The 15,182-nt window shown below is 59.4% G+C and overlaps 2 protein-coding genes across 5 annotated transcripts in view; one reads left to right on the plus strand and one right to left on the minus strand.

Annotated features, from left to right (window-relative positions):
* The first annotated feature begins 2,364 nt into the window (after positions 1–2,364).
* Positions 2,365–7,766, plus strand: CCDC74B (coiled-coil domain containing 74B). Of its 2 annotated transcripts, none has more exons than XM_045192728.3 (8): positions 2,365–2,679; positions 3,851–3,895; positions 4,947–5,006; positions 5,924–6,083; positions 6,740–6,881; positions 6,998–7,077; positions 7,159–7,215; positions 7,334–7,766. In XM_045192728.3, exons 1-8 carry the CDS (start codon positions 2,421–2,423, stop codon positions 7,470–7,472), a joined length of 942 nt encoding a protein of 313 aa, XP_045048663.2. In that variant the 5' UTR covers positions 2,365–2,420; the 3' UTR covers positions 7,473–7,766. The 2 variants fall into 2 exon arrangements, with proteins under 2 accessions (XP_045048663.2, XP_045048662.2); XM_045192727.3 differs by having other exon boundaries at positions 6,740–6,929; positions 7,334–7,764.
* Positions 7,767–8,398: 632 nt separating this feature from the next.
* Positions 8,399–15,182, minus strand: part of MED15 (mediator complex subunit 15) — a 52,307-nt gene continuing 45,523 nt past the window's right edge. For all 3 annotated transcript variants that reach the window (XM_024557236.3, XM_024557235.3, XM_045192725.3), the window contains 9 exons: positions 13,045–13,181; positions 12,819–12,946; positions 12,458–12,592; positions 12,313–12,376; positions 11,396–11,462; positions 10,750–10,910; positions 10,485–10,651; positions 9,971–10,069; positions 8,399–9,416 (listed from right to left, as the gene is read on the minus strand). In XM_024557236.3, coding sequence (XP_024413004.1) covers positions 9,280–9,416; positions 9,971–10,069; positions 10,485–10,651; positions 10,750–10,910; positions 11,396–11,462; positions 12,313–12,376; positions 12,458–12,592; positions 12,819–12,946; positions 13,045–13,181 — 1,095 coding nt within the window. In that variant the 3' untranslated portion in view covers positions 8,399–9,279. The remainder of the gene's footprint in view (positions 9,417–9,970; positions 10,070–10,484; positions 10,652–10,749; positions 10,911–11,395; positions 11,463–12,312; positions 12,377–12,457; positions 12,593–12,818; positions 12,947–13,044; positions 13,182–15,182) is intronic.

The raw sequence follows: 15,182 nt of genomic DNA on the forward strand, positions 1-15,182 counted from the left end.
CCTCCGGGTGAGTTGGGCTCTGCTAAATTCCCTGTCAGTTTAGCTCTTAGGGTGTTTTATTTGGGGGGGGGGGCGGTGAGGAAGGCCTGGTAAAGAGCAGAATGTTGTGAGCATATTTCAAAATGGCTACCTCCCTCCCCTTGTGCCGGGACCACAAGGAGACTCCTCTCCCTTCTTCCCTGAGAACGGGGTAGAGCTCCTGGAGGCTAAACTCAGAAGTGTGAGGGCCTGGTAGGACTGGAGCCTCCCCTTGGACTTTTTCACTCCATAAGTGAGCCACAGCGAGGCACACCAGCAATTCCTCCGCGAGAGTCCAGACTTTCCCACCGGTTCCTGGGGTGGCCTCGGCTGCAGCGAGCTGTGCGCTCTGTATCTGCCTGTCTCCAGTTAAAGGGGCAGTCGCTTGCCCTGTGACTTCGGTCCTCTGATGGGTCTGAGAGTTACTGATTTTCAGTTTGTTCAGCTTTTTTCTTTCTGTGTTGATGGGAGCGACAACTTCAAAGCTCCTTACATGCCAGACCAAGAAACCAGAGTCCAGATATGGTTTTAGTTTTAGGAGATCCTTTAAAAAAAAAAAAAAACACCTGACTATTGAGGCTCAGTTGGTTGGTCATTGTCCTGCAAATCAAAAGGTCACTGGTTCGATTCCTGGTTAGGGCACATGCCTGGGTTGCAGGTTCAGTCCCTGAGAATCAACTAATTGATGTTTCTCTCCCTCTCTCTCTCCTTCCCCTCTCTCTATAAATAAGTAAATAAGTGAATAAATAAATAAATAAAATCTTTAAAAATATATATGCATACATATACTCTCCCTATTATTTTGGAAAATTCCTGATGGTTTCAATCACTATAGCCATTTTTTTTCCTGTAGCTTTTTAGGATTTTTTAAAAGATTTTATTTATTTATTTTTAGAGGGGGAGAGAGGGAGAGAAACGTTAATGAGTGGTTGACTCTCAAGCACCCCCCACTGGGGACCTGGCCTGCAACCCAGGCATGTGCCCTGACCGGGAATTGAACCAACTATCCTTTGGGTTGCGGCCTGCACTCAATCCACTGAGCCACACTAGCCAGGGCAGCTTTTTAAATATATGTATTATAAAGCACTTTTCTGTTAATTCTGTCACCTAGAATTATTTGTAGATCTGTTTCTGTTGACTGGATATGATTTTTTTCTCGACTCAGTTACACTTATCTGTCCCTCTGCGTGCCCGGCATTTTTATTGGATTTCAGACATCGTGGATAATGCGCCGTAGAAACTCTGGCCTAACTCTCCGGAAAGTGCTGTGTTGCCGTTGTCTTCCCCTCGGTGGGGTTGCGTTACCGGAGGGTCGCCGTGACCGTGTGGAGGCTGGGCTTTAAATTTTATCCAGGCACATATACTTTGATTTGCCTCAGTCTTGGTGCAAACCCCTTGTTTCTAGAACATAGTCTTCTTTCCCAAGGTAAGGCCCGTCTAGGGTTAAGTGAAAAACTAGGTGCTTACCAAACCTTTCCCGGAGTTGCCAGAGAAATGAAGCTTCTCATTTCTATGCCCTTTCAGCTCTGTCTTTTCCTGGGATCCTGGGATTTTACCCACACATGTGCAGTTCATGCCAGCCATCTATTGGAAGGGAATTACAGCTTCCCACTGCTCACCGCAGAGGATCCAAACTACACGCATCACCCCCTCCATTATCAGCTGCAGCAAACTCATTCTCTGCCTCCTGGAGCCATTAAGACTGTAACAGCTTCTTTAGGTCTGGCTGAGTAGAACAGAACCCTCAGGGGATTTTATTTATTCATTCTTAGAGATGGGGAAGAGAGGGAGAGAGACATCAATGTGAAACAAATACATCGATCAGTTGCCTCTTGCATCCCCCCAACTGGGGAATCAGCCCGAAACCCAGGCATGTGCCCGACTGGGATTCGAGCCCATGACCTCTAGCTTCTCAGGGCGGCTCTCAATCCACTTAGCCATACCAGCCAGGGCCCTCAGGGGATTTTTAAGAGCTGCCTCCCGTTCAGTTTCCACCTGCGTTTTGTCCTTCTCCAGTGCCTCAGACCTAGCTGTCTCATATATTTTGTCCACATTTCATAATGTACGGGGGTTCTGCAGTTATTGGAAGTGGAAACAGTACCTTTTGTTGACTTTTGAACCTATAATCGAATCACTTGTTCAAAAAGTAAACCATTAAAACACAACAAGCGGATAAAATTAAATATTAAGGCTTAGTGTAAAGGAGCCGATTCTTTGACGGTTAATTAATCCAGAGGATTCCTTTTAAGTGACATCGCACTCACCTGGGCTCCACCCTCACACCACGCCCCCGCCACCCAGAACCACCCCATTCTAGGTCGCGCCCGTTTCCATGGCGACGCGGCACTAGGCCGGGCCTGCCTGGCCACCCAGTCGACGCGCAGCTGCAGCAGCTACGGAATATGAGTTTGGCAGGGGTGGTGGCCGGGCAGCGGCCCCCCAGCTCAGGGATCCCGGGCTCCTGGGGGGCATCGCGTCAGCGCCAGCGCCCGGCTCCGGCCCTCCAGCACCCGGGGCAGCACAACGCGCAGATCGGGCTTGGCGAGGCGCAGAAGCGGGTACTTGACCTGGAGAAGAGCCTGCAGTTTCTGCAGCAGCAGCACTCAGAGACTCTGGTCAAACTTCACGAGGAGATTGAGCACTTGAAGCGGGAAAACAAGGGTGAGTCCGGGGGGCGGGGCAGGGGCGGTGCGCCCCCTCTCTGTGGGGCCCCGAGATACCTGAAGACCTGCCTCCCGGGCAACCTCCCACGGCTTTCAGCATCGAAACAGTACATGGACTCTACGCAGGGTTCAGGGAGTACACAGGGCAGCAAGCTCCGCCCCTGAGTCCTACCAAGCGGGGTTCCCACTCCCTGCTCCAGGCCAAAAAACCCGGCCTTGGTCAGGGTGGGAGGTGCCCTCCTGGTCAGCTGCCCATCTGGCGGGGCGGGTCTGGCGGCATCATTTCCCACAGTCACCCAGCCAGCCTTCTCTGTAGGCAGGGCCTCCCCCTCGTTTTAAGAACTTTTTAGGGGAGTAAAACATACCAGGATACGGCTCAGTGAATTTTCACACACTAAACCACTCAGATCAAAGGCAGGCATGCTTCCCCAGAAGGGTTCTGGGGCCCCATCCAGGTCCTCCCCAGACGCCTCTGGCCCTGTGCCCTGTGTCTCCTCGGCAGACCCCCCTTCCTAACTAACTACACCCCTTGAGGTTCCTCAGCCCCCTGAGCCAGGCCTGAAGCAGAACCATGGGACTCTGCCCCTCTCTCTGGCCTTCCTCATGGTCTGGCTCTCCGCTCATACATCCAGGCCTACCTGGGCTTCGCACTCCCCTCCTTTCTCCTGCTGCCTCTACCTGGACTGCCAGGCACACCAACACGGGGTCTCCATCATGTCAGAGGACCCTCCCCTCCCCTTGTCTTCGTGAGTCTCATCCTAGTCCCTTTCCGACACAGGCTGGATGTGACCAGCCAGTGGGTTGGACATCACTTGGCTGGTGCACTGACTATACTGGCTCACCCATGGCCAGGGGCTCCTGGAAAGCTGGGTCATCATGACTCACCCCTTTACCGCTGGGACCAGCCCCCACCTGGCAGAAGGTTGCCCTGTAGGCCTCATGGATGAAGAGTGGGATTTCGGGGGAGCCTCTCCTGCAGGGGCTTTGGCTCAGGGAATAGCCAGAGGCATTCCTGGCCCTAGGGTGCCCAAGGTAAAGGCTTGACCCACCGTGCAGGGTCCCCGAGGCCTCTTAGGGACTCAGCCAAGAGGGAGTGGTCAGGGCAAGCCAAGCGTCCCCTCAAAATGGCTGTGACTTGGAAAACAATGAGAACATGTGCTTGCTTTCAGAGCTCCATTACAAGCTGATAATGAATCAGAAGCAACAGAAGAAAGGTAAGCCTGAAGCCCTCAGTGCTTGATGGGAAGTCACCACTCTCAAGGGCAGCCCCTCCAGACTGCCTGTGCGCACCCCACAGCACTGGCCCAGGCACTGTCCTCATGGTGGGGGCCCTGGAGGATCTGGATGAACAGGCACCACTGCCCCCAGACATGGTCTGGGTGACGAGCACGAAGGCGCCACTTTCAGGGAGCCCAAGGCTGGGAGTCTGAACAGTAGGGTCGGTGGGCAGAACGACTGCGGGTAGGGTGCTGCCTGGGCCCTCCCCCTGCCCTCCCCAACCTCACTACCTCTTGGCCCACTGCTCTGGCCCGCTCCAGATTCCCTCTGAAATGCTGGGGAGCCCAGCACAGCCCTGTGACTCTGGTCCCTCACTCGCTGGGACAGGTTGGTGGGGGTGGATCCTGCCTGCCATCACTGAAGCAACTATGGGGGCTGGGAGAAGGAAGCACAGACCTGCAGCCACTTGTCTGAGGCCCTTCCCCCAGCCTAGCCCAGGCTCTCTTAGGCTTGTTCTCCCCACTAACCTTTGGGGCCACGCCCGAGCCTGAGAGGTGGCCCGAATGGTGATGGTGCCAGCCTGGAACGCCCCAGTCTGAGGGGCACCCGGGATCCCTCTTCCTGAGGGATGCACGGAGAATGGGATGGTGGGAGCCCTTCTCCAGTGGCGCAAGCAGCTCCGGTGAGCTGCCCTAGGCACACAGTGATGCCTGTTCAGCAGTCAGGGGATCTCTGATGGGACATCAGGAGAGGTCATACTCCTTCGAGACCTGCAACTTCTAGGACCCCAAGCCCCCTGCTTTGTGGAGGGCCTTTCAGGAAACCACTTTTCCCACGTTCTCGGCTCCCTCAGGCACTGGCTGGGTCTGGGGCTGCCTCACCAGGGCGTTGGGGAGGGCTCTGCATGAATGCCCGGGCCCAGGAGCTGCAAGGCCAGGAGGCAGGCATGGATGCGCCAGCCCCTTGCTGTGCAGAAGCTGCTGGGGAGGCCAGGACGGGAGCATCACTGTTGCCATCTTGGATTGACCCCTGCACGTTTGCCCACAGGTAGCATCTCCAATTCCAGCGTTCAGTCCAGCAAGCCCATCTCAAATTCAGCGGTGTCGGGTGAGCATGCTCACTGTGCTCAAGGGTGGGCAGCAAGTGCCCCACTGCTGGGCAGCCCCTGGGGCAGCGGTGCCTTTGCTAGGTCCCAAGGACTTGAGGGTTAAGGGGCAATGGAAGGGAGCCAAAGAGGGTGTGGTGAGCTGAAACCACCAGCAGGGGGCTGAAGTGGGGTGGGACGGGACTGGGGGCCGGCCAGAGGGAGGCTGCAAAGGCTCTGTGGGCTTGGCTGCAAAAACACATCATTTCAATGTGGGGCACAAGGTCCCAAAGCAGGCCCACCCTGGAGCTGGGGGTGGGCGGGCAGAGTCACTGACAGCCTCTCTGAGTGGTCCTCCAGGGAGGGGTGGTGAGCTGGCTGCCTGCAGAAACCCTGCGTGTAGTGTGCCCACAAAGCAGGCAAGACGCAGGTGCACTGGCCCTGCCTGTAGAGCCCTGGACTGTCCTCTGCAGCCTGAGGGCAGTTCAGAGACTCTGCTCCCCATTGGCTACCCCAGGAGGCCAGGCATCCCGAGGAGGAGCAGCCCATGCTCTCAGTAGGACCCAGGCAGCCTGTGGACCTTGTCCTTGGAAAGTACTGGGTCAAGATCTCTCATTCGGTTTCATTATGCCCCAAGTGGGATGCTGCTTCAAAGTTAGGACAGCTTGCGGGGCTACCCTGCCCCCAGCATTTTCCCAACCCTGGGAAGAGACTGGCCCTGTTTCCGGTGTCGGAGCATTCAGCAGGCACCACCCACGGGCTTCGTCCTCAGACCCTCCTTCATGTTTTCCAGCAGGGGGCTCTGTTATCATCTCCTCTTCACCAGGAGGAAACTGAGGCGGGGGCGGGGCTCCTTGGGTGCACACAGCTGACCCTGGAGGACTTGGGCACCAGCGCTTGAGGCCCGCAGTGACTGGCCCTGTCTGGGTCTGACTTGTAGCCAACCCTCAAGGCAAGGCCAGGCAGCAGCCCAGCTCAAAAAAGCAAGACTCGAAAGCTGAGGTTCCCCAGAAGTTGGATCTGGAGGAGAAGACGTCGGGTGCTGCCCTGCTTCACAGCAGCAAGGTGGACAAAGCCTCCAGCACACACGGGCTGGCCAAGTAAGGCATTTAGTAGGTTCACCAAGAACCAGCCCATGGCTTTGCCTTCTATCTGGGCCGGCCTCCAGCATGAACCAAGCTGGGGACCTTCAGGGTACCTGTGCTGACAGCCCACAAGAGGGGCCAGCATCAGCCCCTAAACCATTTTCTGGAAGAATCTGACCTCCAAACGAGCGTGCTTTGCACCAAGAATAGTGTGTCAGGTTCCCAGGCTCCACCCTAGTTACTCCCTTGGTCATTGGAAGGCCTGACGCCCCAGTTTTGGAAACTTCCCTGGAAAGCAGCAGGAGTCTGGGCTTTGCACTGGAAAAGGAAGCCCCGTTGTCCCCCAGGTAGTATAGCCAACAGGACAGGCTCCTGCTTCTCTGCACAGTCCTTAGATTCCCTCTTGACCAGCTCTACCAGGTTTGGGGTCAGGACAGCTTGAACCACATCTGACCCTTAGTGTACCTCGAGAGGGAAGAGACAGGCCTCAGACCCCCACCTGAGGCCTGGAGCGCCCTGGCCAGCAGAAGGCATCCAGGCCCGAGGAGGCTGTGTTGATGCCCCTCTTCCCCACGCTGGCCTCATGCTGGTGGGGGCGCTGCCCCGAGAGTTGGTGGGTGGTGAGGCCAAGCCTGGCAGGCCGCCTCTGGGCTGCTGCATGACTGTTTCAGAGATGAAGAAGCGAAGACCTTCAATCCAGAGGCCACCGTTGCAGCAGGCAGCCAGCACAAGGGCAAGCAGGTGATGGGGGCGCACCCCCTGATGAGCCTGCCCCCCCATTTGCGCAAACCCACCTCGATTCAGCAGTGTGAGGTAATCATCCGCCAGCTGTGGAATGCCAATCTCCTGCAGGCCCAAGAGGTGAGGCTTGGGCGGTGGGGGGCGGCCCTGGAGTCTCCGCAGCCTTGGCCATCATGCCTCTTCTTCAGCTGCAGCATCTCAAGTCTCTCCTGGAAGGGACCCAGAGGTCGTCCCGGGTGACACCTGACGAGCCTGGCCCAAAATCCACGTAAGCGCCCGGTGTGGCTCTTCCCCCGCACAGTGGGGTCCCCGACTGTGCAGGGCTCACTGCTTGCTTTTCCTTCGTCAGGGACCAGGAAGCCTCACAGCTCCCCAAGGTCCCCACCAAGGGTGTCTCTAAGAAATGGTGAGTCCCAGGGGCACGGGGTGGGTGGGGCCCCTGCAAGGAGAGGAGGGCCGAGCACAGCAGAGAGCAGCCCTGGCAGCCACTCCCAGGCAAGTCCACTGCCCTCTGCCCCTGCCAGCCTGATCCTGAGCCCGATGCCCGTGACGGAGCGCGCCATCCTGCCCGCACTGAAGCAAACCCTGAAGAACAACTTTGCCGAACGGCAGAAAAGGCTGCAGGTGGTGCAGAACCGACGGCTGCATCGCTCCATGCTCTGAGTGCCCTAGTGAGGTCCTCAGGGCGGGCCGCAGCCGGGCCTGGACCACAGCTGGAGGCACCGACCCTCTCCAGGTAGCATTTCCAAAGCGTTCTAGTGCCACATAAACCAGACTGACAGCAGACAAGGTCCTTGGTCGCAGGACTGAGAAACTTTATTTTCTTGCTCGATATTTTGCTATTCTGCATTTACACAAACACGTGTTAGAAGTATTACCCTACCTGTAGAAGACAAAATAAAGCTTGTTTCTCCCAGTCCCGAGTCTGGTCCCTCACTGGCTGTCAGGCGCTGCTGCCCTGGGAGGGCCCCAGCTCTGTGCCCTATAGAAGGGTCTGGCTGGCGGCTGCCATGGAAACGAGCTCAGGCACATCAGGCACCTGGGTGGGAGCGCAGGGCGGCTGGAGGAGGGGCAGCCTTCCCCAGCACACATGCATCGAGGGTCTCCTGCCTGACCAGATGCTCCTCGGGTCAAGACGTCGTCCTCCAGCCTCAGAGACACTTGCATCCACACTGACAAACAGCTGACAAGCCACTCCTCCGAGCCCAGTCCTCTGTCGGGGGCTGGGGCCCCACCCTGTGATGTCCCTACCCCGTGAGGGCCCGACATCAACCCCTCAATTGCCAGAACAGCAGCTTCATCTTCTATCTCCTGGGGGGGGCCAATGTTGTGCCGAACCTCCCTGGACAGGACAGTCGCCCTGGCCCCGCTGGCCGTCTCCCCAGTGCTCATCTCTGCCTCCTCCAGCTTCAGGGAGTAGGGGCTTTGCCAGGAAGCCAGCAGTGAACCAGGGTGAGACAGCAACAGTCGGAAGAGGGCGAACTGAGGTCTGGGCATCCATGGCCATCTCCAAGGTGGGGGAACTGGCTCAGCCAGACAGAGTCCCTCACTGAAGACAATCATGGGAGGAGGACACAGTGACAAATTCATGAGAGACACAGGAATAATACATTTATTATAAGAACCACAGATGACATGGTAGTGCACATAAAAAAAGAGGACCGGCTGATGTCCCATCAGGGAGTCCTCACTCTCTGGAGTGGCTCTGAGGATGCCAGGTCCAGAGGATGGCTCCCGGACCCAAAGTGGGCCCACTGGTGTGCACGGTGCCAGGGACAGGATCCCCCCAGATGCCTCTGCCCCCAGCACCCCCACAGTGCTCAGCAGGCCCCCAGGGCTTGACGGGAAAAGCCATGAGGTATGAGGTCCAGCTGGTAGTGGGGACTTGTCACCACCCACAGGCCAGACTTCCCTCTGAGTCGCAGCCGGCGCCCCGGATGCAGGAGCCCCCTGGTGGCATGCCCCGTGTGCCGACAGTGGCGCACTCTGAAGCCGGCACTGTGGTCAGGGAGTTCTGTGTGTCCGACGGTTTCCTACGTTCGCCGTGTTCCCCTACAGAAATGGGCAGAGTGTTTCCTGGCACACACACAGGGGGCTCTAACAAGGCCCTGTCTTCTCCCCCATGATGCGGAGGAAGGACGCGGGCCCTGCAGAAGCCGAAGGGACAGCAGCCTAGGAGCACAGGCCCGCAGGGGCGTCTACCTCCCTGGAGAAATTCTCACCGCTGCCACCAATGCAGCCAGCTCCACAGTCACCTGTCCCAGTCCTGTACAAGTGTGGGAAAATGTGTGGTAGGTCCCCAAGGCAGAAGATAAAAGCAGGAAAGCTAACCTAAGCCCAGGCTCTCTAAGAGAGCCAACACCTAGAAAGGTCTGACACGAGGTGTGTGTCCTCTGTGGCCCCAACAAGGCTGCCGGCTGACCCCGTGGTCCTGGTGGGCTGGCAGCCCGAGATGCAGCAGTGGCCATGGCTAGGCAGCCGAGAGGCAGGCCTGGTGGATGCTCTGCGCCCAGGTGTTGAGCAGGGCTGTAACCGAGTGCTTGTCGGGGAGCTGCAGCAGCCTCGAGGTCATGAATCGGTGCACCGACTGCAGGAAGGGGTTGGCATCTGCAACAGAGCAGCGGGCCTTGAGCACCAGGCCCAAACCATGGCCCACACGAGTAGCTCCTGTGTGGTGCTGGGGAGAACCTGCTCTCGCAGATACAGGGCTGGCATCTGGGGCACGTCACACAGCCACGGCCACAGTCCCCTATGTGCCAGGCCTGAGCCTCAGGGGACTGTCCCTATCACTGAAACTCTCTGGGTCTCTGCCATAGAGCCATGTCACCCAGATGGGACCCCATGAGCCCAAGCTCCTGCCTGCTCCCCCATGTCAGCCTGGTAGAGGCCCACAGGAGCCACTGAAACAGCTGGCCTGCTCACCCCTCACTTATTGGACATGGATGCCCCAGACAGGCAGAGGGACACTTGTTTCTCCAGTGACTGATGGACAACCTACTCTTGTCCACAAAGGGGGAGCCACAGGAAGAGAGGGAAGGGCCACGCTGGGGGGGTGGTGTACATGCAGAAAACCCGGGTTGCCCAAAGCTGACCCCCACCTGCCCTGTGCCCCCAGGAGCAGCCAAGAGGCTTCCCCGCAGCCGTCCTCTGGGCGCACTCACCGTACTGCCACTGCCGGTCGATCCACAGCGGGCTCTGGGCGGGGTAGTCGGCGGGCACACTGAGCTCCAGCGGTGGCACGTTTGGGAGGTCCTTGTCATCTGTAATACAAGAGGCTGTGCCTGTGACCCTGCACGGCCTGCCTCACAGCCCTGCTCTGGTGAGGCTGCAAAGCCCGGCGGTCACTGACTCTCAGGTCTCCACATCTGGACAGGACGGGGCTGCCCTGGCAGCGGGGGCAGGTGAGAGTGCGTGGGCATGTGGTCCAGCCCTCAGTAGGTGTCCTGGGGCCAGGTGTGTCAGGGTCAAGGACAATGCAGGCAGGCTCCTGAGAGGGACAGAAGGACCGTGGGCCTGGGGCTGGGGTGTGACCCTATGTGTCTGTGGGCGGCCGAGCATGGTAGCAGCACAGTCCTGGCTAGGCCAGTTCTGAGGCAAGGCCTGGAAGTCTGTGTCCCCGGAGCCCCAGGGCCTGGGGCTCTGCCCTCACCAGCTCCGCCCTCCCTGGGTACTCACGAAGGTTGCATATCAGGTGGACGGTGCCATTGTTACTGCAGTGAGAAGGGTCCAAGTTCACCAGGAACTTGGGGTCTAATCTGGCCACCTCCCCCTGGAGCACGTTGGGGATGCTCTGCCGCTCATCCTCCTCAAACTTACGCTTCCGGGCACACACCACCGGCACCCTGGGAGAGGCGACCATGGTGACCACACTGGGCTGGGCTGTGGCCTGCAGCTCGCCACCCTCCGCCCACCTCAGAGCTAAGCCCTGGGCTGTACATACGTGGTGGGTGGGCCGTGGATGGCCGTCATGGCTGGCATGAACGTGCGGTACAGAGAATGGTTGAAGACGGGGGAGCGGATGTTGGCCAGGACTGCATCCAGGAGCGGCTGGCACAGGTACTGCTGTTTGGTTGGCGGTACTGGGGGTGGTGGGGGCGTGGGCTGGAACAGGATGGGTGGGGTGAGAGCCCACTCTTGGGAAGGCTCTCCAGAACCCAAGGCCCTCATCCTTACTAACAGCCAGACTTCCCAAGGCTTCCCCACCACCTCCCACCCCTATAGACAAAGATGGCCAATCCTGGACACACTCTCCCTAAGTCCCCTCCCACAGGGGCCAGGCCTAGTGCTCGGCAAGTGGAGGCAGGGCGGTGGAGGCAGCTTACAGGAAAACACACAAGCCTGGGGGATGGAGGCAGCACCCACAGTGGGAGGGCAATTTCTCCCACATCCCCACCACCCACAGCAGACCTACCTGGACGAAGACTCCAGGCAGGGTGCCCAGGCTGAGCGGTAAGCCCCCTTTGCCCACCCTGGACTGTGAAGGCTCCTCCCAGCCCGTGGTTCTGAGTTGCTGTCAGCTGAGCCCTGACATTCCCAGGGATGCCTGCAGCCCTCTGAACTCCACCAGGCCACGGTGCTTCACTCACCACCGCCATGTCATTCTTGAGTTTCTCCAGGGCGATCTCACACTTCTGCAGAGTCTTCAGGGGGCACCTACAGGGGAGGGCACGTGCTGACCCTCTGTGCTGTAGGATGGGGGAGCTGGCAGCTCTTACGTGCTAACTGCAACCTCACCCATCCTCCCCGGACAGAGCCGGCCCAGGAACCTTGGCTGCTGGAACCCGTTGCAGGAACCCCAGCCAGCTGACCAGCTGTTCCCAGACCCGGAGTCTAAGGAGTGGTGATCCCACCCCCAGGAGCTGCTCAGTCCTGGTCGGCAGAACAAGGCATAGGCACGATGGGCCATGGGGTGGGACCAAGGGCCTGTAGCCCCAGTGAGGGGTCAAGCCAAGAAGGCCCGGCGGGCCATCAAGCTCTAACAGGCCCGCCCTGCAGTGTCCAGCACTCTGTCCAGGAAAGCAAAGCAGAACGACCTCTCAGCAGGAGAAAACAACTGAGCCAAGGGAAGTGGCCTGAAGGCCAGTCCACACGCGCAGTTACGTGGCACTGTCCAAGCTTGGCGCTAGAGCGGGGCACGGTGCTATGTCGCAAGCCTGGCTCTCCACTGCCACCCAAGTGCTTCTGAAGACACTGTCTCATTTCACTTTCACAGCTAATGCATGAGGGCCCCGGCTGTCCCTTGCGGAGATGGGGAAACTGAGACACAGGCTTGTCCAAGGCTACTGGTGAGTCAGGGGCAGGGCTGAAAGTCAGACTGGGGCCTGTGTCATGCAGCTGGATTAGTGAGGGCAACCCCAAGCCCAGAGCTGCCCAATGGCCCTATGAGACACAGCTGTGATGGCCACAGGGTAGAAGGGTGAGGGCCCCAGGCCCCTACTCTAAACGCTGCACTGCCCTAGCCGCAGCGCCGCCCTGCCCCTGGGGGCCCGAGGACAAAGCTCACCGCTTGGAGGGGTCCGTCAGGATGTCCAAAAGGCTCTTCATCTTACTCAGGTCCTTTTTCCTGTCTGGAGCAGAAGCAGGGACGCTAAGGCACAGCCTGGGGATCTGCAGGTGCTGCCCCAGTCCCCGGCGGGCCCCACCTTCACCTTCGTTCTTGTCGATCTTGTTGATCATGCGGCGCAGCGGCTCGATGTACTTGGAGAGCTGCTTCAGCTTGTCCAGGTACTGCTGCTCCTCGGCCTGGCTGGAGCCCGCGGGGCTCATGACTGAGCTGGGGTTCACTGCAGCACACAGCCCTGTGAGTGCCGCCCACCCACAGAGGCCCGGCTCTCTGCAAACCCTCCAGGCGGGGCGCTCGGGCTCCCGGGGGTGTGAGTTTGCTCACCCCCTTACAAGTGGGGCCTCATGAAGATGAGGGGTGGCCCTCGGCACCTCCACTCCCAGAGCGGTGTGTAGGTGACCTGAGTGGGCCCCAGGCTACATGCCCCCACACTGAGCCCCACTTACCAGGGGTGTTTAAAGGTCCCGGGGAGGGTACACTGAAGTTCTGCGGGGTGCGCGCCGTCACTGGACTCTGGGAAGGCTGTGGTGAAGGGCTGGGCAAGAAGCTGCTTGGGGACGGGGCAGGGCCAGAGCTGCAGAGGAGTCAAAGGGATTGTGTCTGTGGGCTGTGGGCACGGGGCAGGGCTCCTCCCTGTGAGCCAGGCGGGTGGGGTTCCCCGGCCAGGCCTACCTGACGTTGGAGTTGGGCTGCGAGCTGGGCTGGCCAGGCTGCGGGGATGGCTGGGGCGGAGGGGGCATCGACTGCGGGGTCTGCACCTGCTGTCCCGGCGACGGCGATGACAGCATAGTGAGGCTGCTCTGGCCGACCTAGAAGTGGGGGGCTTGGCCTGCTCATCTGCCACCCGCTCCCACTCCCACTGTCCCCTTGTTCCTGTCCGCCCAGGCTCAAGGGCCCCACCTGCATGCACAGCCCCTCCTCTCCCTCACAGCCTCACCACACATCCTTGTCTCTCTGAGGCCCTGCTTCTCAAGCACTAATACAGGTGCGCACGTGCGCACACACACACACACAAGCACATGGCGACCAAGGCCAGGCTGGGTAGCCCTGGCTCCACAGTGGGAGACCCACGAAGAACTGGGCCTTCTGTGTTGGGACAGGATGTTCCCATGTCCCTGCCTCATGGGTGTGGGAGGCTGTGGAGCACAAGGCCGGGGAAGGCTTACGGCCTCAGTGTGCGCTCGCCTCTGTGGGCCCCGCTCTGACAGGTGAGACTGTCTTCCTGTGTTTCCATGAGCTCCCCCATCCCCAGTCACAGGGGAAACTGGTCTCACACTTAGTGGGTCCCACTGAGAGACGTGAGTGGCTCGGTGTCATTCTCAGAAGACATTTCCTTACCTGCAGAGCCAGGGCTCACCCCACTCCCTGCAGCCCTCACTGAGGAGGACACAAGAGCCAGCTGCGCCAGTGTCGTCACTAGGATAGACGCCCTATTGGCCTATGAACTCCACGGGGTGGAACCGCTCCACCCCAGAATCAGGGACAAGGATGTGTGAAACCATCGATTTATCGAGAAGCTGGAAACGGCAGTTCCAGGGGGTGAGGACGATGCCTGACGGCCAGCCCAGGATAACCAGCATCTCCTGGAACAAGCCCCGCCGAGAGCTGCCTCTCCCGGTGCTCGGTGATGGTGGCATAAAGGCCTGGCCCCTCAACACATCGGGATCACTCCGAAGGCCCTGCCAGCCTCAGCGCTCCCAACGGTTGGCAGTGGCTTCACCCACAACCTAGTCAACCTCCTGCAAGCCCCTCCTCAGAGGATACAGCTCTGCCCGCATCCCACCTCCTGCACCACCCAGTTCTACAGGCTTACTCTGCCCTCTGCCAGGGCACCCTGGACACCAAGGTGGTCTGGGGCCTCAGCTTCACGCCTCTCCCCCACAAACAAGCTCCTGCACCATGGTGCTGGGAGTACTGGGTTAGGATAGCTTGGAGGGGGTTGCTGCATCCCAGTTCTCTCATCAGGGAGCAGGAGGGAACGTTTGGTGGGGCCCAGATCCCACCGAGGAAACAGGATGCCACCCTCCTCACCGCCTACCCCACTGGCTGGGTGGGTGGGCCCGGGGCCCTGCCCTTTCTCTCGTACTGCCTGAGCCGAGCTGTAGGAAGGAAACAGACTGCCCCTCCTGTTCTCTGGCTTCCTATCCCACCCCACTGAGTGTGCAGGATGGAGCTGCAGTGGGTGCAGAGGCCACACCACGACACTTCCAACACGGTTGGGTCAGAAAGGCACAAACCCGAGCCAGAATGGGCTGTTCCCACAGCCTGTGACCAGACCCCCAGCTGGGAGTGGAGGGGCCGCACTGAGGGAGCTTGAGGGGAGCGACACGGTTGCAGGCGCTTCATGTTGACACCAGTAGGGGCTCACACGGGGCCTGGAAGGGCTTAGCTGGCACCCGAGCGCAGCAGCAGCTTTCCCTCCGGGCAGGACTTGCCCTCACGGCGTCTGGATGCACAGCGTCCTGGGGCCTCGTGGCCTCTGCACTGGAAAACACACTCTAGAATCTCCTCAGGGGCCAAGAAAGCCCCGGGACTAGGAGATGAACAGGCTGCCTCAGAAAAGTCCATTCAGACAACCACGTATAGCGCCAAGGAGGGGAAGCGAAGGCCCCAGGGCCCCAACCCAGGCCTGGCCTGCCAGGCACGGACACCCTCCTTGTAAGGAAGGCCCTGCTCCTCAACTGCCCCCAGCCCCAACCTTTCCCAGACTCCAAGCCACTGCCACTCTCTGCTGCCCTAGAGTCCCTGAAGCCACCTCTTGCCTCACCCTCCTCCTGCCCACAGGCCAAACCCCTTCATCTGGCCTCACC

This window comes from Desmodus rotundus, chromosome 7 (genome assembly GCF_022682495.2).
Source record: "Desmodus rotundus isolate HL8 chromosome 7, HLdesRot8A.1, whole genome shotgun sequence".
Classification (NCBI taxonomy): Eukaryota; Metazoa; Chordata; class Mammalia; order Chiroptera; family Phyllostomidae; genus Desmodus; species Desmodus rotundus.